Source organism: Megalops cyprinoides, chromosome 17, assembly GCF_013368585.1.
Source record: "Megalops cyprinoides isolate fMegCyp1 chromosome 17, fMegCyp1.pri, whole genome shotgun sequence".
NCBI classification, from domain to species: Eukaryota; Metazoa; Chordata; class Actinopteri; order Elopiformes; family Megalopidae; genus Megalops; species Megalops cyprinoides.
In genome coordinates, this window is record NC_050599.1 from 18,101,972 (window position 1) to 18,125,764 (window position 23,793).

At 38.8% G+C, this 23,793-nt stretch overlaps 1 protein-coding gene across 1 annotated transcript in view; it reads left to right on the forward strand.

The window, feature by feature from the left end:
• LOC118791743 (glutamate receptor ionotropic, kainate 2-like) overlaps positions 1 to 23,793 on the forward strand; it is a 78,054-nt gene that overhangs the window by 44,626 nt on the left and 9,635 nt on the right. Inside the window, exons 7-13 of the mRNA XM_036549168.1 lie at positions 5,426 to 5,569; positions 5,767 to 5,874; positions 6,249 to 6,362; positions 7,012 to 7,218; positions 9,430 to 9,653; positions 14,357 to 14,475; positions 15,971 to 16,188. Coding sequence (XP_036405061.1) covers positions 5,426 to 5,569; positions 5,767 to 5,874; positions 6,249 to 6,362; positions 7,012 to 7,218; positions 9,430 to 9,653; positions 14,357 to 14,475; positions 15,971 to 16,188 — 1,134 coding nt within the window. The remainder of the gene's footprint in view (positions 1 to 5,425; positions 5,570 to 5,766; positions 5,875 to 6,248; positions 6,363 to 7,011; positions 7,219 to 9,429; positions 9,654 to 14,356; positions 14,476 to 15,970; positions 16,189 to 23,793) is intronic.

Below are 23,793 nucleotides of genomic sequence, written 5' to 3' on the forward strand. Positions count from 1 at the left end.
TTATTTTGTTAAAGTAACTGTTGTGCTTTAATGTTTAAATGCTTTAATGTTGAAGTACTGTAAAGCTGTAATGTTTGGGGATAGAATATTGTCTCTATTGTGTTGTGTGATAGATAAGCCATTGATCGCATTAGAGACATAACAGTATTGATTTTTTGTCCTCAGAATTAATGTTTATTGAGTTCTCTCAGAAATATGCATGTTTAATATTTATATGTTTTCAATTTGTATTCTGCAGTAGCCACACAAAGCTACTGATGAATATGATTCCTTTTATAGTCTTTCTGTTTCATGCTCATAGCCAATATGAAAAAATATAGCTTGTATGAGTATCGCTTATAATTCAGTCCAGCCGGCAGCCATCCCTTTAATCAAAAGGAAGAGACAGACAGTGCAGTTAAAAACTACTTTTCAACAGTATTGTGGGTTTTGTTATTTTTGGAGCTTTCAATTTTATTGCTCCCAGTACTTACAGTAGCTTGCTGCTGGCAAGTTTGATATAATCGCTAGCTAGCCAGCTGACTATGCATAACATCTATCAAAATTGTTTGCTTTTAGCCTGGTAATCAATATTCTCACTTCTAAGTCTATCAAACAAATGATCATCTGTTTTATGTTTGTTTTTTTTTCCTTCCCCTATTTTTACTGACTGTAGCTAGCAAGTTAGTTGCAAGTGTGTTAAAAATCTAACTACTTACTCAACACAATACATACATATGATGGATTGACATTTAAGACTTTATTACTTTAAAAAAAACATGACGTGATATCGTACAATTGGACAGTAGCTTACAACCGCTCAACATTAATATTTTACATGTTATAAAGCAGCTACCTCTATAAACACATATGTTCTCGCCCTAATTCTAGCCCTAATCTTGTGCTATTCTGTGATGTACAGGCTTTTCATCTGTGGGCTACATGTCCAAAGGTTCAACCACAGTGTCACTACCTTAACATTAATGAGGTATGCGTTACTGAACTAGTCACTGGGGCAATAGCCCAGGTCTTTGGTTTTTAGTTAGATACATCCAACCCATATAAAGCAGGGGTCTTAATTATGTGAAACTCATCCTGACAGATCATCCTCATGTGGCTGGTGTTCTCTGTGCAAGCTTCACTAATGTCCTAAAAAGAAATGCCATTTCCTCCAGGAGGCCCACCTGTCATACCCCAAAGTTCAAACACAAATAAGAAAAGTGCTTTAACTAAATCATTTTATGAAATTATTTAAAGAAAGTTGGCAAGAAAAGAATCCTTTAACAGGCTTAATTTGTCATAATATGTTGGAAAAGAGAACAGTCTCTTGTTTGTACAATTTGAAAATTTAATTCAATTTAATTTTAATTCAATTCTTTGTCACACCAAGTTAGGAAATTCTCTGTGTGCTCAAATTCTTGCCTGACAGGATATGAAGCTCAGACACTTTTTTTTAAAAAAAGCAAAACATCAAGACAAAAGCAAAACTGTGACTTCCTTGGTCTGTTTATATGTCACATATTTGTTTCCAATTTGTCTCATGAATTTGCTGATAAATCATTGTCTGTATCTGAGTCAGCAGATGTGTGTGCATTTTGTGTAATTTTAGAAATACTACCCTGGTGAAGAGCGATTATGATACGATCATTATGATGAGAGAGCAGTAGATCATTTAGCCCTGCTACATTTGACTATTGACATATGATCAGGTGTTTTACAGATGATCGACTGAATATGAAATGAACAGAATAGAAAAACATTTTGCAAGGAAATGTTCAGGAAATATGGCAAGTCAAAAGGGGAGCATTTAAAGCAAGTACAGTAACTGCAGTATTTTGCAAAAATACATGTCCCCTCCATGATGAGAGAAGGGCAGTTGTTTAATTAAACCAGGCAAAGCTATTTTTCCCTCAAAAGAATAAACATTAATAATTAATTAACAGAGCAATTCATCATATGTCTCAGAATTAGGTCATAATTTTAGATTCTTGTGTCTTTGTTAAATGCAGAGATAATTACTTGCCAGTTACACAGTGATTAAGTCCATGTTTAGGTCAATATAGAATTTCTGAAATACATGTAATTCCATAGTCACAAAACAGCTAATTCTAATTTTGCAAATGACTTAAAGTATCAGGTTTCCTGATACCTGGTGAGACGAGGAAGCCCTTGCCAACTTATTCACTCCTGTCCTGGTCAAAAGGAAACCATTTTTTTCTGCTTCTGTGGGATCTTGGCTATTGTTTGCAAATTTGCAGGGCTGGTTTCAAACCAAATTCAATTACGTTTACATTCCAGTGTAACTGCAGTGGTGACTTCAGAGTGACTGACAGACTGACTGCCCCATCAGGTGGCAAAGAATGATGATTTCTTTAACTTTCTTTTCACACAGGAAACTCAAAACTCCCCAGTGAGACCAGGCCAAAGTCATGACTCCACAGAGTCAATAAAGATTGCAGTCTTATTTATAGATAATTGCTGTTGAGCTCTGATTCATTATGGAGATGAGCTGTGATGAATAGTCAATTCCACTAAATAATGGTATAAATGATGCACTGCGAGAATTACTCCAGTAATTATGACTGGTGATAACAACATCTCTCAATGATGAATATTGAAATGTTTGTGAATGTGCCCCTCATAATAAGATGATAGATCTTGATGTGTCAGGAAGGTGTAATGCTTTAATTTTTTTCTCCCTCTCCACCTACATTATGCTATTAATGTCTGGAAATAATGAAAAACACATTCAGAAAATGTCCTTTCCGATAAAGTCCATCAATTTGCCTGTTTCAGCATCAGGGCGGCCGTGGAATCTTGGTTCTGTGATTCCTTTCTTTCACACAGATGGGGGATCTGTTGATATGGACTCTGGGGACAATGTAGTCAAAAATCTGAATTGTACACAACACTGTTTCAAAAGAGAATTGCCTTAAAATCACAAACCTCCATTTCCCCTTGTTCTGTACATGTGTCATATTATTCAACCATTCTGAGGTTATTTAGCCTGGAAGTAATGATTAGCATTTGCAATTATGCATGCAAACGAGAGTGAGGTTGATTATAGGTTGAATTACTTACAGTGGCTGATTTTTTTGTACCTTTATTGATTCGGTGGCCATATAGTACTGCTGTTGGACAGAGAGGTAGGTGTCCGATTTTGCAACTGTCATGTCAGACTGGCTAAGACAGTGATGGACGGACAAGGCTGACCACAAGCCTCTCAGTGTAAATTGGTTATGCATGCAATCTCTGATGATGCTGGCTCAAGACAGCACGAAGTGATGTGTGATGTCTTCATGTGGTTATGTAAAGTGAAGTACAGCTTTCATCTGATGGCAACACCGCTATGAGGTTATCTGAGAACACTTCGTGGTTATTCAAAGCTCACATGTTGCCATTTCATCGTTTTACTCTTTGGTGGAGCAAAGCTAACGGGAAATAAAATGGAAATTATATGATAATTCAGGAAAAATATTTGTTTATGTGTATTTGTCCATATAAACCCACACGATTTTTTCCATATGTCCTGAGGGACCAGCAGCATCACTTCCCTGTTTTGTGTGTGTGTGTGTGTGTGTGTGTGTATGTATCTGAGGCAGGGGGGACTTGTAGAACTAACACACAAACCATATGATCAGAGCTCGGCTTCACACACCATCCCTCTCTGGAATATACTTTTGTGAATCCTGGCTTTCAGTGCTACAACATTGTAATACTTTGTAATACAATAATACTGCCCTTCAACAGCACTCCTCTATCTTTCCTCATATGTTAGTAATTAATAGATGTTTGCCGTGACAGCAATGTCATTATGTGTTGTGCATTCTTGCAAGTCTAACACCATTCTATACAGAGATCAGTAATTAATAAATTATTACATATTACAATATTCTACACAGAAATTAACGTTGTTATTTATTGCTAATATTCTGAACAGATATAGGTCCTTTTATTTATTACATACATTCCAAACTGAGATTTCTGCTTCCTGTACTGTCGACTCCGTTGTTGACTGTAAATTCCCCATTTAAATTAAGATACAGATCTTCTGGAGCGATGTTACTATATCCATTCACACCCTTGCTTATGGGGGAAAAATTGTAATTGTTTCACCACAGAGCTATCATCAGTGCAGTCCTTCTATAATAACTGCAGTGAAATTGTTTGGTAATTTAATCAGAACAGTGGAAATTAGATTGGATTGTACCTTTCTGTAGGCAAGGATATTTTTAGTAAGGGAATATTAATGATTCAGGGATTATTAATGACCTTCATTAGGATAAGAAGCTCCATTACCATAGCTGAATATCATTCAAAGGCAAACACATAGATCCACTTCATTTGTGTAATTTATATTTACATAATGTTTCTGTAACATTACATTAACATTGTTATAATTTTGCCATGTACTAAGCGTGGGATGTGTTAGCCAAAGGCTTATTGTGTGAATCTCTTGTATCTCAAACAAATACAAGGTCCGGTTAGGGAGTGGGATAATAGTTGTAAATTTGTAATTGAATAGAGCAATATATTAAACAGTTATAAACAGCTGGACAGCTTGATAATTACCTTAATTTAAAAAGAAAACAAAATGTTTCATGTGCATTTGAACAGTTCAATATGCAATGTTCTTTTTGGGGGGTACAAGATGCAGAATGGCTTTTATCATTTCAAAAAAGCTATAATGTTACATTGGAAATAAAATGCAACATAAGTGTAAAAGAATATGAAATAAAAAAGGGTATTTGTGTTGTGTTAATGTGTGTTTATCTGGCAAGTTGTCACGGTAGTGGCAGAATTTTAATTGATGTCAACACTACTAGAGCTCATGGATATTCAGTTATAAATAAAATGACTGTTTTTCTGTTGATTAACTCTATGAGATAGTAGCAACCTATAGCAACCTTCAATTAGGCCTAAATAACATGAATACTTGCCAGTGTTATGATGGATTTATCACCATTTGATATTAACATTAACTTTTTTTGTAAACTTTGAAAGACAGGTCATTGTCTTTATTGCTTGTCAGTTGGGAAATCTGCACTCATTTAATTAATTTATCATATAATTCTGTCTCTCTTCTTATGAGCGCTTTATATTCTTGGGCTTTATGGATTGGTATGTGTGTTCTATGCAATGATGGTGAGCGTTCTGCTTTTGGATTTGTTTAGCTTCATATTTCATAGGCCTTTTAAGTCAAGATGATACATCTGATGTATAGATTAGACACCTTTATCTCAGGAGTTTCCACATTTTTATCAGTGCCTTGGCAACATAATGTGAGCTAGCTCCTACTCCGGTGTCTGACAGTGTCATAGTGACATAATGAGGAGAATGTTACTGGTACCCTTTTGGAGGAATGTAGATGTTCATGAAGTAAAGAGATGTGTTTTGTTGTTGTCATTGTTGGTTTTTTTTTTTTTTTTGGTTTTGGTGGTTTCAGACAGACGCCGCTTTGATGTACGACGCGGTGCATGTGATCGCGGTCGCGGTTCAGCAGGCCCAGCAGATCACGGTCAGCTCCCTGCAGTGCAACCGGCACAAGCCCTGGCGCTTCGGCAGCCGCTTCATGACCCTCATCAAGGAGGTACGGAGAGGGACGGCGGGTGGAGGAGGCCCTGCCCTTCACAGAGAGCAAGAGCAACAGAGTGTAGCATTGAAAGAAAAAGATGGGAATTTTGAGAGATGAGCAATGAAGTGAAAACTTTTTTTTTTTAATTTTGTGTTATATTTCTCAAATACTATTATTTTTCTCATATAAAAAATAATTATCTCGACATCTAGGCCCACTGGGATGGACTAACCGGAAGGATAGCTTTCAACAAAAGCAACGGGCTGAGAACAGATTTTGATTTAGACGTTATCAGTCTGAAGGAGGAGGGACTGGAGAAGGTATTGTACATATGAGTGTGATGTGTAGAAAACATTAATAAGATTAAACTGTTTATTATACTGTATATGCTGTAGGTAATCATGCAAGCTAATGTTTTATTTTTACTCTAAGTTAATTCCATTTTCTGTCTGTAAAAAATGTTGTTGAAAATCTGTTAAAATCTGATTTTGTATTGTTAATGGGAATTAGCAAATTACAACAAATTATACAACTACAGTTTTACTTCACATATGTTGTGTGGGAATCTGTGTTTTCATGTCATAATTACATAATTGATGAATATATGAGAGCATGGGAATGAAGCAGTTTATAATAATTTATATCTAATCTACAATAATCTAATCACATATAATCTGTGGTGTGCTTTCATCAGATTGGAACATGGGATCCTCCGAGTGGCCTCAATATGACAGAGAACCACAAGAGCAAGACCAGCAATGTCACTGATTCTTTATCCAACAGATCCCTGCGTGTCTCCACCATACTGGTAAATAATCACAGATTCTATCATACCAGTAAATATTCTGAGATTCCATCCTTTTGGTAAATAGTCCGATTCAATCACATCAGTAAATACAATATTGTTAAATACAGGTTCCATGATGCCCATAAATTGTCAGAAATTTCACTATACTGGTAAATACTCAAATATTCCACTTTGACTATGCATGATTATGTTCCTTTTTATTATAGGGCTACATTAGGTTTATACTGTAACTAGTCTGTTGAAAACCTTCCTCATTGTGTCGGTCCTACCTGTGAAGGTGAGCAGTTTTGTTGGAGGATTGCACTGTTAGAGTGGGTTGATTGACTAATTTATAATAAAATGTGACTTTATAGCCTACAGGTCTCTGTTAGTGGCTTGCACGTGACTTTGTCACATACTTGTCCTCACTGGAGTTCAAGTAGGAGGTTCTGGGCTAACTTCCGTCCTCATATGTCACCTGGGATAAGTTTGAGAAATAATGGTGGTTAAAGAATAACTGTCTTTGGTAATTAGTGAAAAAAACTGTCACAGTGTGTCTTATTTTGCTTCTTTATTGATGGTGTCACTGACTTATCAGATCTTAAATTCAAGCAGACAATCATGTCCTTCTCTCTGTCTCTGTTTCTCTTATTCCCTGTCTTTCACGCAGGAGGAGCCTTACGTGATGTTCAAGAAGTCAGACAAGCCGCTGTACGGAAACGACCGCTTTGAGGGGTACTGCATTGACCTCCTGCGGGAACTTGCCAACATCCTGGGGTTCCGCTATGAGTTACGGCTGGTGGAGGATGGCAAGTATGGGGCGCTGGAGGAGAGCACGGGCCAGTGGAACGGCATGGTCAAGGAGCTTATGGACCATGTGAGTCAATTTGCTGCAAGGACATAAAAATAGGGGACAGGTCCATGTGCATCAAATTGCCCCCTCAATAATACCTGACCACCTACCCACACAGTTTCCTCACTACAAAGGCTGCTTTTAAAATGTTATTATTATTATGCAAATACTTGTATGTAAGCCTGTAAACATGTAACAAATTACTAAATCCCTGCAGTACCAAGACAAATTGTTCGAATCACAAGATGCAAAGTTTTGTGTTTTACAGAAGAACAAACACCAAAAGAACAGAAGAACAAAAACAGCAATTCAGTATGAAAAGTTACGATAATTATATGTTGATTTAGCCTTTGTAAAATGTTCTCTGGCACCTTTCTTTGAATCTTGGATCTCCACACAGTGGAGTCACAGTGGTAAGAGAGAAAGGTAGATTTTGTGATGACACCCAATGTTGTCTATTCATGTAACCTAGTTAGCCATCAAATTAGATAACATTGGATTTTCTGGCTAATGTTAGCTAGCCATCAATAGGTATTTGATCTGAAATCCGGTATTGACAGTTGACAGAGAACTGTAGTCAGAGCATCACTTGCTAGAATGCCAATTTAATGTATCTGTATAGTTGCGTTAATGTTGGGATTTATTGCATGGTAGCAATGTTAGCGTCCTCCCATTAATCATCATTAAAGAATTAAGATTTGTGGTTTCTCCCATGTTCAAATAATATCTATGTCCTTGATTTACTGGTTTGCCATATCACTGCATTGCTCTTTGACCTCTAAGGAGAGAAATATTACATGCTCTCACAAAGTGAGCACACAATGGATATACAAGCTTTCACCAGGTCATGTGACTTACATTGGGTTTCATTTTATTATGAGTAAAGGGTCTTGTTGATGGTCTACTAGTCAAGGCAGTGAGCTTTGTTGAGGAGAATAAATCTGAACCCTAAGATCTCTCCTGTATAGCAATGTACTGTACTGTAAATTCATACTACATCCAAAGAGTTTAACGGTATTTAGGAAATTATTATGAGGACATTTCCCTTTAGGTGTTGCTGCTTACCCCAGGCCAGTATTGTTGATGTTGTACCTGTCATCATTTGTACAAACATACACATACCCCAATTTTCTCACATGCCTCAAAAAACCCCAAAGGCACGAAGGGAGTCCTGCTATTCATACTTTACATTTACATTTATTTATTTAGCAGACACTTTTATCCAAAGCGACTTACAAAAGTGCATACAGTAAGTATAGCGACACTACGGGGACAGGATGTGTACAGTTCCACAATGAGACAGTTCTCAGCTGAGAGCAAAGTCTGTTTGAGGACACAGTACTATCAGATTTGTACATCATATAGGGCAACTAATACGATACACCTTCAAACAGCAAACTTCAACAACTTCAAACGGCGCAATGAGCGTCATGGTAAAGGCGGCAACAAGAAACAATTTAAAAAGCACAGCAATTTACGACAGCACTGATGGGGGGGGGGCAGCAATTGTGTACTGGGTCAGTCCAGGTAGAGTCTGAAGAGGTGCATCTTCAGGCCCCATGCATCTCAGTTCAGTTTTAGAAGTCAACACTGAAATTGTAAAAATTGAAAAAAAAAAAAAAAACAGTTTGAATTTTCCATTTTTATGTGTACAGACATTACATTGAGAATTGGATTATGTTTAAAATGATGGCTTTACTGTTATATTGTTGGAAGTAATTACTGGGCAAAGAAATGGGTTAGCTGTGCCCTGTTTCCCAGAGACCATGAATGTGCACTGCACTTAATTACATTTTATAGATACAATATCAATGATAACTTACATACTCATTGTAAACAACTCTGCCCTAGTCTTCAACAGCCTAGAACCTGGCCCAAGTTTTTTTTTTTTCAATTGCATCTGCATTTTTACAATCAACAAAAATGTTCACTAATTCGCTCAGCATGACATTTAATTATAATGGTATCTATTTATGAACCAAAAGTGTTTCAGTGCATTTATCTTGCACAGGGTTTTTAATACATTATCGCTGCATGTAAATTGCTGCTCCCTAGGAAGTTAAGTTTTTCAATAAACCTCATGATGGCAAAACTGTCTAGTACCTACAACAGCAATCGACTGGCATAAATTGTTCATTGGTCTACAATGATCACGGTGGATTTCTTAAATTGATAGCCTGTACAGAATCTCCGGCTCCTGATTTGTGGCTTGTTTCTTGATGTTTGTATTGACAGAAAGCTGATCTTGCAGTGGCTCCCCTGGCCATCACTTACGTACGGGAGAAGGTCATCGACTTCTCTAAGCCCTTCATGACGCTGGGGATAAGTATTCTGTACCGCAAGCCCAACGGGACCAACCCCGGGGTGTTTTCCTTCCTCAACCCGCTCTCGCCCGATATCTGGATGTATATTCTGCTGGCTTACTTGGGTGTCAGTTGTGTGCTGTTTGTCATAGCCAGGTAACATGTCAGATTTAGTGTATGTCCTTTGTCTTTTTTAAACATGCAGTTAATCTTGCTAAAGGACCTAAAATACCCATTTTTAGATTATTAGTTCAATGGTCAAGTTCATGTTAATGAATTTTCAGGTGATTATTATTATTTGATCCATTAAGGTGTCATTTTATATGACGTTTGGCCATAATCTTCAGCAATTTGAGGAAAGTGAGACAGAGAGTAGTATGTAATTCCTCAAAGAGTAATGGAAAAATTCTCTCTGGTGCTAATTCCTGGCAAGAAAAAAAAAGAGAAACTGCATTTTGCTGATGTGCAAAGCTTGGTTTTATGCAGATTATGTGGTCATGCCTTTCATGCAGACTGTGTGCTTTCAGCCAGTCTATTAAAGTTTCCTCCCTTAAGTGTCCACCCCTGTGCCCATGTTTTGAAATCTGTAAATCTTTAAGGGAGGAGTTATATTCACCATTGAAATGCTCGCCCTCTCGTCTGACCATCACTGACAGCTCTTTTTTTGTTACCAGGCTTCAAATACATGGGTTGGTGGTTTTGTGGCTGTTGGCGAATATGTCTATTAGCATCTATGAATTTCTGACATTATATGGCTGCCAGCCCCTAGAGTGAACAGGCTGCATGCTTTTCAGACAAATAAATGAAATGGACAGGTAATTGTTAAAATACCTAAAATGCTTTGTAGAGAGACCAGTGGATCTTATTGTGATAGAGACAGAGAGAGAGAGTTTAAAAACTTCAACCAATCATGCCCTCAAAATCCATGTTATAAACAATTTAGAGAACATTAAATGGACAGATTGTCAGCCATTTCAGCCATATTATCAGTTATAATATGATTAAGCAGCTCATATCAAAACGAACAGCAGTGATGATAAGTCACATATGTTTAGGGCATTTGCTGCTATTTTTCACCACTGCTGGAGGAAGCCTCTCCGTTTGCGATGACAGATTCAACATCCTTGTCACACAGAGCCTTTAATGTTGGGTGAAGGTCATTGATGAGTTATTAAGACAACAGTTCCGCTCTGATGTTCTGTGCTTATCCAATCCACTGTTATGACAGCCAGAGTCATGAGTAAATGATACAGTGTGCCAAGACCAACCCCACCCATCTTCAACAATGTCAGTAAGTCTAGGAACACAGACAGTTGTATAAATGATCTAGTATTAAATTACAACAATGCTGTATCCCACTAATTACACAGAGAGTGTGTTCTTGTTTCACAAGGAGGACAAAGCCTTGGGTGGATCATATGCATTCTGTTTCCTGTGGGTTAAAACAGTTACTGGGAGCAGAGACACACAGGTCACCATGCTTTCATAAAAACATTTTAAATGGCAGATTGGCCCAAGATATTGTTTACCTTTGTCTTTACCAAGTGCTATTTAAAATACTGGCAAACTGTATTGTACAGAGAGCAATCAACTGATTTGCAATAGGTGGCAGCTTATAGCCTCTTGAACGGTACTGTTGGAACACCAGCTAGTGCACATCTGTAAAGAGAAAGCTGGTTACAGTACAACATACTATCCAACAAATAGTGTGTATGTATTTGTGTGGCCAGTTGGTTCAAGCCCCACAGTCTACTGCTCTAATTTACTTTTACCTCTAGACTGAAAATGTTAAACACTTACTCTGCCCAGTGTCACCACAGGTCCTGTGAAGCATTAATTGACATCATAAAATTAATGTAAAAATATGGAGAATGGCTGTCTTGTGGCATCATGATGGTTTAATTAAACTCAATGAGTCTAAATAAATGCAATAACTCAAATTCACAAAGAAACATCTCGTGCACCCCTTTGTCCTGCATACCAGTTGGAAGCTGTTGTGATCATTTACCTGTTTGTTTAGCATGTATGTGTTCTTACTCAGGGGTAAAATAAAATGCTGGCAGTTTTACAACTTAAACTGCGAATGATTCATAGAGCTGGGCTTCTACTGCTCAGCACTGTGCTCTGTCAAAGGCCACACTGAGCTTGGCATTTGAAGCACGGTAAGAAAAAAAAAAATTAAATGTTAACCGTAGAACTTTTGGGCAGCCATAGCTATTTTTAACCCAAGAGTTCTATGGCTAATGCCCATTTCTCCAATGTTACTGGCAATATGATCATATGAGAGAGAAAAGCTACAACTGTCATCTAAGTTGGTTCAGAATATGCTCCTAACATTTTACAAGCCTATATCTTAAAGAAAGAAATGGGTAAGTTGACTGAGTTCAATATTTCTCCCTTAATTTGTTGATTATTTACTTTCTTTAAAGAAATATTGGTGTGCATATATATATATTTCTTATTTATTCATTCTTAGTGATATATACTTGAGAAGGGATATACAGTGTGTACGCATGTATCTGTGTGTGTATGTGTGTGCGTATGTGTGTATGTGAGAGAGAGAGAGAGAGAGAGAGAGAGATCACAGGTTGACACAATGGGGACTAGTTGAAATATTGCTGTAGGCCTGCTGTTTACTTTTTGCCATTGAGAAGGAGAGTATTTATTTTAGATATAATAAATAAATAAATGCATACGTAAATGATTAAACACACCCTTAATCCACCCTGAGGCCTAGAGGAGGAAACAGCTTACATGGCTCTAGGCATACTGTGAGCTCCAGGAATTAAAACAGATATCCCCAAAAAATATAGGCCTTGGTCTAGGGTAGCATGACAATTCGGTGTCATGGGCTGTGTTAAAGTGCATTCCTACATTCAGTTTCTGTCTTCTCAACCTTGAGAATTAGAGGAACAGAGAAAGAGAGGTCAGTGAGATAAATTGTCTCTTTCTCTGCCCAGTTCTGGATCCAGCCAAGGTAAAGTACTGTAACGGCTGTAATTATTTCAGCAAGGAGGATGAGGGGAAAAAAAAGACACAAACATGCAGAGCTTCAGGCTGCAGTAATTGTTCCATTGACCACTCTGCAACCTCATTGATTTGCGAGGCTCCACTGGAGCATTTAATTCCAAGACTATTGTTTTTTAAATCTCCTACAAGCTGGGTCACCCCAGAACCCATTCTATCAGGTCAGCATGGATAAGGCAGGAAAAGCCAGACATGAGAGCGGTAAACATCCATCTGCACTACAAGGGCAGTGAGATGAGGCTGAGGAAGAATGTGGAGCTGCAGAGATAGATACAGTCCTGTCGGCCTTGTCTGTCTTCTATCTCTGCGCCCAGCCTTTGATGCTGGCCTGACCTAGTGTCTTACAAACCACTGCTTCTTCAGAGGAGAATTTTTAACATCAAATTGGCACAGTTTCATTAAATACATCTGCATGCATTGATGTCCCGAAGAATCCTTGAAGTGGAGTTGTTTTAACTGAGGTGGGCAGGGAGAAGAAGGGAGAGTTAGATGTTGATAAGTGGATGCCGTAGCCAGTCCTGTCTTGATTAGTCTGGACCCCCTTGACGAGCCAGAACCTCCACCTGCTTAACTGGTCCATACTGTACCTCTAAATGAGGCAGGGCTACTTACTGGCAAACAATCTTCGATACCCTAATGAGGCAGACCCCACAATCAGATGGTCTACATCAATGGGATGCAAATTCCATAGAAATAAAATTTCAGTCTATACTGTAACTAGTGGTGAAGCTGACTGCAGTGCTGAAAGACATGCCAAGGTATGGCATGCCTAACAGTCCCCCAATGATGCTTTCATTGTGACAAAAACATTATTTCCATAGATTTGCAGAAATATCCCTGCGAAATTAGCAGGGATGATGTGCTGTCAGTTCAAGCAGTAGTTAAAAGTGCACCATCCCCAAACTACAAAGTACATAAAAATCAAATAACTTGTAAAGGTTTTGGTTTAAAGGGAGTTGTCCATTGATTTGAATTAAAAATCTACGTTAAAAAACTACTTGTATTAGTCTTGTTGGAATAATCTGCAGTTCAGCAGTTTGGGTGCTTTGACATTTAAAAAAGGTCAGAGCAGTAATTGTGAATTGTTCTTAACTGTCAACCATCGGTTACACATGTTACCTTCAGGAAGTGCAGTGACGGGGACACTGCTGTCGGAACATTGAAGTGACATCCTAAATCACAGCTGTCATTAGAGATCCCACTTATCATGAAGAGTCCGGACTTCTGGTGTGTCCGAACTCTTGGCAGAATTCCCAAGCTGTCTCTCTTAGTCTGACTGTCTAGTCACTTCCCAGTGTAACGGGCTGAATAAATCCCCCTGTCCCTGCCTGTTGTTTCATATGCTCATCTCTTTTACATGAGGAAAAAAAGTATTAGTTTTATTTACGCCATTGCATAAAGTGTTCACTTGAAGTTCGGTGTAATAATGCATCATTTCCCTGCCCATAACGCCTGCACGATGCTTTACAGAGAATAAACAGAAACATTCATGTCATTTTCACATCAGCTCGGGACAAAGCACAGGCCAACTTATGACAACATGGCAGCAGCACAGTGTGCGATAAGCAGGTGAAGGTGTGTTAAAAATACGAATAGCGAGTAGTGTTAATGACTGGAAACCATTATGAACTTTATGAAAATTTTCATGTATTATCTACAAGGTATACTGTAACCATGAATGGTGTTCTTACTTTAATTTCCTTTCGATTTAAGTTTTTTTTTAAATTTCTCATTATTTTTATTCAATCTGCTTCTCCCCTTGTCTTTGCAGGTGGAGGGACCTGTGTGTATTTTCATTGACTGTCTGTGTTGTTCTCTGTTGTCTGCTGCAGATTTAGTCCCTATGAGTGGTATAACCCACATCCGTGCAACCCCGACTCAGATGTGGTGGAAAACAATTTCACGTTGCTAAATAGTTTCTGGTTTGGAGTTGGAGCTCTCATGCAGCAAGGTAGACGCCTCAGCCTGCTCTCCCTTGGTGGCACATGTCCCACTGTTTTTTTTCTGGGGGGGTAAAACCACTCTTATGAAAGCTGACGCATGGGTGCCTCTGTACATGTAGCCAGGTGTAGAACTGAGCTGCTGAGTGATGGTAATGAGTAGGGATTGTTAAGTGCGAGTGTAGTGGGTGCCCGCTAGTTTGGTTAGAGAAAAATACCACTTGTTTCAACGCATGTGCTCCTTCAGGTAAGTGTTCTGGTCAAAATGGGAGAGGGACAGTGTACTGCTTCTTAGCCTGCCTATCTTATAGTCTCTTCTGTTACCGGCATCTTCTCAACTCATTTATGGCCTGAAGTTGAACAGCCATCACTGTTGTGAATCTCATCATTTTCTTTTACAGCACTTGTGTGTAACAGTGAGAAAAGCTGTATTTGTATCCATTTGTTTCTTATTTTATGTATTTAGGGTGACACAGAACCCTGAACATAACCAAAATTAGTGCATTGTATGACTAACTCAGTTGCTTGGAATCCTGCTATAATGTGGGTAATTAGTTTTTTGTTTGTTCTATTGTTCTATATTTTTCCCAGAGTTTTCAGAATGATTATGCAGCCAAAATTGTTATTACTCAGGAGATACATGATTATCATGATAAATATCCTGAAATTAACATAAAACATAAGCATAAAAACCTGCACTGTAAATGGAGCAGGCTGGATCCCATACATGCAATATAGTACAATTCTGAGGCTATTCAGGCCAAAACAGGGAAGTTGGGAAGATGTGGAGATGGCAGAAGAACAGGCTGGGGCTAAAGGAGAACACTGTCTCTGAGCCTGTGAGTGCATAGGGCTACACTGTAGAGAGGCCCCCTGTCCACAGCTTCTTAACCCCCAGAAAACTGTGGGACGGTGTGTGTGGACATGACGTTACCTTGGGTACATGACAGACAGCCCCAACCAGGCTCTGTTTCAGTGACACCGGCTCCGTCCCTCAGAGATGTGTACAAGACGCAGACCCGCTCCCCCCTCCACACCAGACACTTCCACCGGTCCTTCTTCCCCTGTTGTGCTTTTGTTTGCACTGTTTTTATTTGCTGAAATGTTCTTCCTCCAGAGAGAGTTCAGGTCTGCAGCACGTCATGGGTAAAATCTTTCTGTTACGATGGTGTGCTTGACCAAGCAACAGGATGAAATTTCTTGTCTCTCACCGACACATCATTTTCATATATTTCCAGCGCTAGAAGTATGTTCAGTACTTAGATGGTTACATTAAGGTCATTGGACAAAATATGTAAGCTACCTCCATCTAAGGAGCCTTATATTTCTATCAATGTGTACTTCCATAAAGGAAACTGGGTGTATTCATTGCTATGTGTACCATCCAACAGGAAGTTGAACGTCTCCAGCAATTTATCCACTGTGCAACAGGAAGCCCAGGTGAAGCTCACTTGCACGGTGCAGTGTGGTTGGGATGATGTCTCTCTCTGTGCTCCTCTCTGCCAGGTTCTGAGCTCATGCCCAAAGCTCTCTCCACCAGGATCGTGGGAGGGATCTGGTGGTTTTTCACTCTCATCATCATTTCCTCCTACACTGCCAATCTCGCAGCCTTCCTCACCGTGGAGCGCATGGAGTCGCCCATCGACTCCGCCGACGACCTCGCCAAGCAGACCAAGATCGAGTACGGCGTGGTGGAGGATGGTTCAACCATGACGTTCTTCAAGGTAGGAGGAACGTGTTGATGATATTGGAAACACTTTCAGAGGTGGGGACATATTAATCTAGATTCCCATGAGGCGCGGATCGGATTGCAGGACATTTTTTCAATCAGGACAATTCTCCGAAGAAATTCATTTCCCAGACCTGTTGTAATACATTTAAATGCACACCTTCAAAATGTAGAATGTATGTGGGTTGCATAATTGACAGATCAGTTTCACAGTGTGTATTACTGAAAAGCTTACTGTCAGAATACCCATTTAATCTCTACACTCGTTATACAGTTTTGAATTGGCTCCCAGGAATTTAACAAACCTTCAAATGAAGCAATATGCATATATAGTGTATAGTGTGTATATATATATATGATGTTATGGGTGTTGTAAATGTATTATGTGGGTGTACTTGGTGTGTTGTGCGTAGGTGGAAATATTCACAGATATTGAATCATTTATTCCCTGCTCATTTCTAAAACAGATGGTTTAGTACACTCATTTTCAACACCCACTCACGGATGTGACACATGTGGAAATTTGTTTCGCACAGTAAAAGCACAAGCATACTCTTTTTTGGGGGGGTTGGATCTGTTAAACAATGGATCCTATGTGTAAAAAGTTGCCCACTTTTCTAATAATGCGGTATTTACTGTGTGATTTATTGCATAATAACTTTGTCTATGAATGAGTTACCTTATTCTTAGTCAATGCACAGAGGTCTCCAACAATTTTTACTTTGCCATATTGAGTTATTATGAATCTGGCAAACAGATGTTATGCAAATTATGAAAAATGTAAGATGCTTAAATTCATTTTTCAGTGTTTCTGGGATGTATTTTTTCTGCAGCTAAAACACTACAGCAACTCACCTGTTACTGAGTGAAGGAAACACATTTGACATGTAATAAAATGGCTATTACTCATGATTAAATTGTGGCTGCTGCCTTCACAGCACAACACCAAGTAGATTTGAAAATGCAGAAATGATAACTGCAACAGAGCCATTTCAACTAGGAAATCTTGATGGATACATAACTTTTTTCCTACTTTTTACTTTTTACACTTCGGCCGTAACCTCTGATCATCTTGACATATATCTTAAATTTCAGAGGGATGATTTCTACTCAGCGGGGTATCAAAATTTAACTTAAATTCATCAGTCTAAATTTATTCAATACTTCTTGCTTTGAGTATGGGTAATTTTGTAAGGATTTTTTGATAAACTTGTGAAGATTCCCAAAATCTTAACCTTCACTCTTTAGCATGGATGCCACATTATAATCATAAATTCAGTTGTCTATGTGGATTATCCTGTTGGTTATTATTGGTTCCTGTCCAATACCCTAAAATGTACCTTCCTGTTAAAACTGAGTCCTAATCTGTTACACTTTTTACAAGATTAACCACTTACAAATTGATTTGTGTTGACTACCTGTGAGCATGTTTTCTTTGTGGAAAAAAAATACGATATTCGAAATACGAATACAAAAAATATGATTTCTTCCATCTCGCTAGATTATTGAAACTCAAATTCATGATTCTGCAGATGTAACAAGCTCTAATATCCTTAATATCAGTGATTATCAAACTCATGATATCGTGTTAGCATCTAAAAAATGTAACACCTGCTTAAATTTGTTATTCAGCGCTAAGATTACTGAGGTTAGATCAAATCTGGGACTTAATCAGGTTCTTCAAAAGCAATCAGTGTTAAGTCAGGAGAATTTTGTAAATCCATAAAACAATTCCACTGGACAGTGGATTTCAGTGGATGTGCAAATAACAGTCTAACACAGTCTTGGCCTTTGACTCCAATCCACTTCATCAAACCAGGATGAAATGCACCAATTCCCTGCCCGCCTGATTGGCAGTTACCTAAGGGCAAGGGGTAAGATAGCTGCCAGTCCTTTGTCAGGTGAAACCAAAAAGCAGGTTTGAAACCTGATTAAACAAGATAAATTGCACAGTTTATCAGCCCTGTGACTGTCACCTATGTTGTATTTGCTTCATACATCATACCAATCTTTGACATACCAGGCAGATCTGACCACAGAGAGATAATGTGGAAATGTGGGTAGCGTTTGCCTAAACAAATCAGATTTGTCAGATTATGTAGATCTGATATAAACAAGACAAAAAAAATAATTTGATTCCTTCAGTACAGAGAGCATTATGCCGAGAAGACATGGAGTGTGGAGAAATTGCTGGCAGCTATTTCTTGTGATGCCTTTAGAGACAGAACAGATGGCAATCAATAAGAAATTCATTTGCATATGTGTCATGAAAACCACATTTCCGTTCCACAAATTGAAATGAGTCAGGGACTATGGCTTGAATGAGCAAATGAGTAAATGATCCTGCAATAGAGTATCTGCTAAGCCGTAGAACAACAACTATGCCTCAGAGACTTGACCTTTGCTCCACTTTAATTACCAGAGTTCTTTTGTGCTGGACTGATGGACAGTTTGGTAAGAAATATCAAACAGTGATGAGTATCTCCAGAGAGTAAAACACCCCTCTGATTCCATACCCCATTATTTGGGGAGCATGTGGCCATGCATATCTAATCCACAGCAGACTCAATCAATGACTCAAGACAAGACAACTCATTTTATCTGTTACATACAAGTACCTGGAAAACATAACTAGCCTGAAGAGATACTCCAACTGTAATGCAGTAATTGTCATAATGATACATTGTTATTCTCTGGTCTGTAGATACAGTTGGCAGCTCTGAGACCACTTTAATCCATTTTAGTCCATAACAAGCCATATGAAGGGAGGGAAAGAATTTTTCCCCAGTGTCTTTTTTAATAATATGTATCTCCAAGGAGTTATGAATGATGGCATCTGCTGAAGTAGAAGGTACTCATTTCATGTGAAGGGAACGCAACAATTTCCTGTCACTACTGCGTCCTTTTCACTCTAGCTCAGATGCAGTACGGGCTTTTTGCAGCATCACAGCGGTTATCTTTAGTGTCACTGAAGTATCAAAAACAATACCTGTCACTCGTGTCTGCAGATGAATGGATTATTTTGGAAAAGTCTGACTTATTTCCCTTTCCCTACCCCTCAATTCAATTCAAATCAATCAGTTTCATCGGCAAGACAAGTAAACACTTCTGTTGCTGAATCATATACTGAAATAACAAAAGGAATGAGTGAAAAATCACAAATGAAATATGTGTTTGTTTTGTGTTGCTTGGGCTAGTGATTAAGGTTGAGGCATATATTTTAACTTTCTCTGAGCTCCTTTTGATGAGTTCATGTTTCTGGATGATTTATTGGTCTGATAGTCTCATAGTTTCATTCACTATCCCTGAGATTGCAGCAAAAGGCAAAATACCATGCTGCCAGTACCACAAATTCTCTCCTTGCTCCCAAGAGAAATGATAGTTTCTCCATTTCTCTATCACTTTGGGGAAGTGTAATGCCCATGTCTCCCTGTACTTTTCACGCTTGTTCGGGAAAGGCAGCTCTGTCTCCACCTCTGACTGGGCAGCCATGTCTGTGGGCATCTTTTACTCTCAACAGCTAAGTTGTGTTCAATCAGTTTGTGTTTTGATTTCCTATGTTTACGTTTTTTGCTGTGGCCAGATAGTCCTGCATTTGCAGCAACAGTTTGTTTGAAAACAAGCAAATAATGTGATCAATATATGTTCTATTAAAATACATGCTTTTCACCTATAAATATGATGAGTTGTGGCAATGGAATTGCAGGAGGCATGAAAATGGCTGATGGTATGCTTTTTGTAGGCTTGGCTAACGCAGCATGCAGGGAAAGAATATTAAAAGCATTTTAATGTCTGTACCAAGGGTCTAAAGAGGCTAAAAAGTCACTACCAATTGCCAGAAGAAAGTCTTTTAAATCTGTACCATTGGTTCCTCTGTTAGTGAGACCAATTTGTAGAAGTCATGCCATTCCTCCAGACATACAAGTGTGATCAACCCTCAGCTTTGTGGCTATGCTAGCCTATGGATGTGTCAGCTATAGCAGTGTTGTGTCCCTCGTGTCATGTGTCCCAAAAATATGGCAATCCTGTGTGGCAAGAGGGTATGAGTGCCTTGGGGTTGGTGGCTTGGCTGTGCAGATGCTGAAAGAACAGGGGTCAAGGTCGGTCACTGTATAATCAACTGCTGTTGGCAGGAGGTAAGCTGTAGGTAAATATCCCTAAATTCTCCCCTTGTGTTCTATCATTTATAGAGTACAGACTCAGGTCTTGACAAAGCAGAAGCAGGCTTTTGTTTATTTAGTAGTTAGTAGTTATGAGGAGTACATTTTGATATTTGGGTGGATTATTTGCAACCATACTTATTTCCTCTCTGGTTGATGTGGTCAGGCTGAGCGCTCCACAACTTAGCACGTTCCTCTCAACCTGGAAATGGCATAATTCATTATATTTATTCTATATATAGAAAATAGAAAATAAGAAGATGGAAGCACTGTTGAAATGGTTATTCTGGAGGTAGAGATACAGAGATATTGCATAGCCTCCTCTGCCACTCTCCTCACAGATCCAACCACCCTGTGCTCCTTTGTGCTGGTGTGGATTATGATATGACTTTGTGTGACAAAATCAGACTCAGTGCGTATCTGGAATGATGACTTTACCTTTGGGCATCAGACCTGATAACAATGTGGCCAAGGAAAAAGTGCCTCTCAGGTACATTTCCCATTCAAATCAATGAGAACCTTTTCTGGGCTGTAGATGTGAATGTGGAGGGAGCAGCTCTTGGGTCAGGCTGCAGTGCTTTCTGGGTGCAGGGGTTTTGGATGGAAACTAATGGCAGCTGCTCCTCCAGGCTCTGCACAGATCTGGCTCTGAAGGACAGCTCTTTGACAGGTCTTCCTGTCCTATTGGTTTTCCTTTATTCCACTTTCTAGCTCCAGTGGTAAGGCTTGGGGGGGGGGGGGGGGGGGGCACTTTTTATTTGGCTTAGCTGCATTGGCTTTGGTGTATTGAATATTTTGCAGTGAGCTCGGATAGGCCTTTGCTCTCCTATTTCCACCAGTTCTACCTCTGATATGCCCTGGTTTATCCTCATCAGGGACACTATGCTCCTGGAGCTGCAGTACCTGGAGTACCTCATACGCTGCTCTACATTCTGTGCCTGTCAGTTCATGCAGTGGTTTCAGTGATTTAAACTCCCTTCCAGAGCAACCAAATGCTGGGCCACCATCCTGAATTAATACAGGACCAATCTGATAAATATTGATGGTGATTTCTGTATTGCCAGGGTTGTAGTCCACTTTATCATACATGAAAACACGTTTGCTATTGGAAATTGCCTTTGCTTTATCTTTTTGAAATAGTTTCATAAGGAAGCCTGCTACATGATGGCAGGTTCTTTGTAAAGCAGCTCATGAGTGGTGGCACCCCTGTTCCCTTAAAGGTGTGGTGTTTGCTCATAATGTGTTAGGATGTGTATATGCGTACAGCTTCTTGGTATGATTCATGGTGTTATATTTAGGTGCCAGCGGGGGCATCCTCCTAGCTCCAATAAGCAGACTAAATTCTTTGTCTGAGGGGTTTGATTTGAAATTTTTATGTCCTTTTTAAAACTGTGCATCATGTAATACCTTTGAACTTAGTGGCAGGTTTGCCAGATGAATGTGACTGGTATTTCCTCAGTGATGTCATCTAAAAAAGGTATCATTTATCAACGTTTGTGAACATGGGTTACATTGTGCTGTGGAGCCATCTATCAGCACTCCATGAAATGTATTTGATGCTGCATCTTATACTCTTTCTAAATTCATTAGGAGGGTAAGATACAACATCCTCATTCTAAACATTCTTCTAAGACAATTTATAATTTACTAGTTACTTATATTTCTCCTTGGTATTTGGACCTTTGCTTCTAATTTAATTTTGTACAGATCTATTATCACTTTATTAGTGTATATTTACAAACTATCAAGCTCTTCAAAAATAATGTGAATGCCATTGTCTATTTTATAACAAGAGGCCTTTATGATTTGAGAATACTCTCCTAGATCAGTGAGGTAGGGCAAAATGCACGGGTTTATTTTTGTCCCCCTATTCTCAGTTTATGGGATAATAACCTGGAGGATGATTTTAATTAGGAGTGTTTTCTTTTCCAGCGTCGTGTCGTGGAATGCGAGCTGAGCCAAGTGCACGGGGACCAAATCCTGTTCTCTGTCCTCCAGCTGTTTAGCTTGAAGCATTCAGCACTGCCACTTGGGGTCAGATGGAGAGAAAGCTCTCTTTGTAATGCAAAAATTAGTCTTGGGACTCTGAACTAGACAGTGTTTTTTTGTTTAACAGGAAGGGGAACAAAGTTGGCGGAGACTGATTTGATGAGTTCTTTAAGGCACTGGTCATTGGTAATGAGCTGTCAAGAGAGTGAAGCTGGGCTGTGTCTTCGCTATGAGGCGGTGGTCTCCGGTGACCAATCGATCATCCCAAAAACATGAACTCATCAAAAGGAGTTCAGAGGAACTTTTAAAACATGGGCCTCAACCCTAGTCATTATTTGAAAATAAAACAATACTTATAAATGTGTCTCTTCACCAATACTTCAGGGTATGTATATTTCTTCCAAAGGAGATGTCTTTGTAGGAAGCATGTGGAAAGATCTGAAGGGAAAGGGGTTGGGAGGTTATTGCTGGTTTGTTAATGATCAAGGTTGAGTATGCAGCTGTCAACCATAACTGAAAATAAAAGAATTCAAACTGCAGAACTATGTTGGCTACAGCACAACATAAAATTTATGTAATACAAATTATATTTAATAAATAGTAAAATATCAGGAATCGAGTCACCAGGGGTGTTTCCAACAAGACATACCATACATATTATACTAATGTACTTATTTCTAATATCTATGATATGACTTCATAGTGCACTTTGAAGAGCGAAAACTGATTTAGCAATATATCACTGAGGAAAAGTAAATGATGTAATAAAAAACTAACTGACTGACTCTGGTGCTGTTAGATGACATTAGTTTTGCATTTGATTCATAACACCTCACTAATGCCTTACTTGCAGATTTGTTGTTTAGTCTAACCTTTCAAAGCAATGTAGTCTCACAATGGCATTTTTTTTTTCAATCTAATTTCATATCCTGATCTTGATATTCACAAGTGAAATCTGAACAAAGTTAAATTGCAAGAGAAAAACAGAAACCATGTCCTCTTCTGTAGCTTCAGTCATCCTGTCAGTGTGAGTGTGAGGGGTCTTTACTTAGCCCAGGCTGCAGCTGTTATCTTCAGTGTAACTGAGGTATGAAAAACAACAACTGTCACAATGTGTAGAGATGATGAAAGGGTTAAAAACAATACATAGTTGCTATTTGCCTCTCTGTCTCTTTATGTTCCCCTCTCTTGTTGAGGGATACTAAATCTCATGACACACCATCATGGACTTCGACTTCCTTCATTTAACAGGCCCATAAATTGGCAGCTGTTAAAATACATGGATCAGGGACAGATTGATAGTGCTAAAGTAAATACCTGCAGGAGTGTTTTTTTTAAACAAATGTATACCTGCCTGGTAGTTACTCACCTTTTTATCATCATTTAGAGATATACATTTCAGCAAGTCTTACATTAATTTGCTTATTTAGTCTCTGAAATTGAATTGGCCA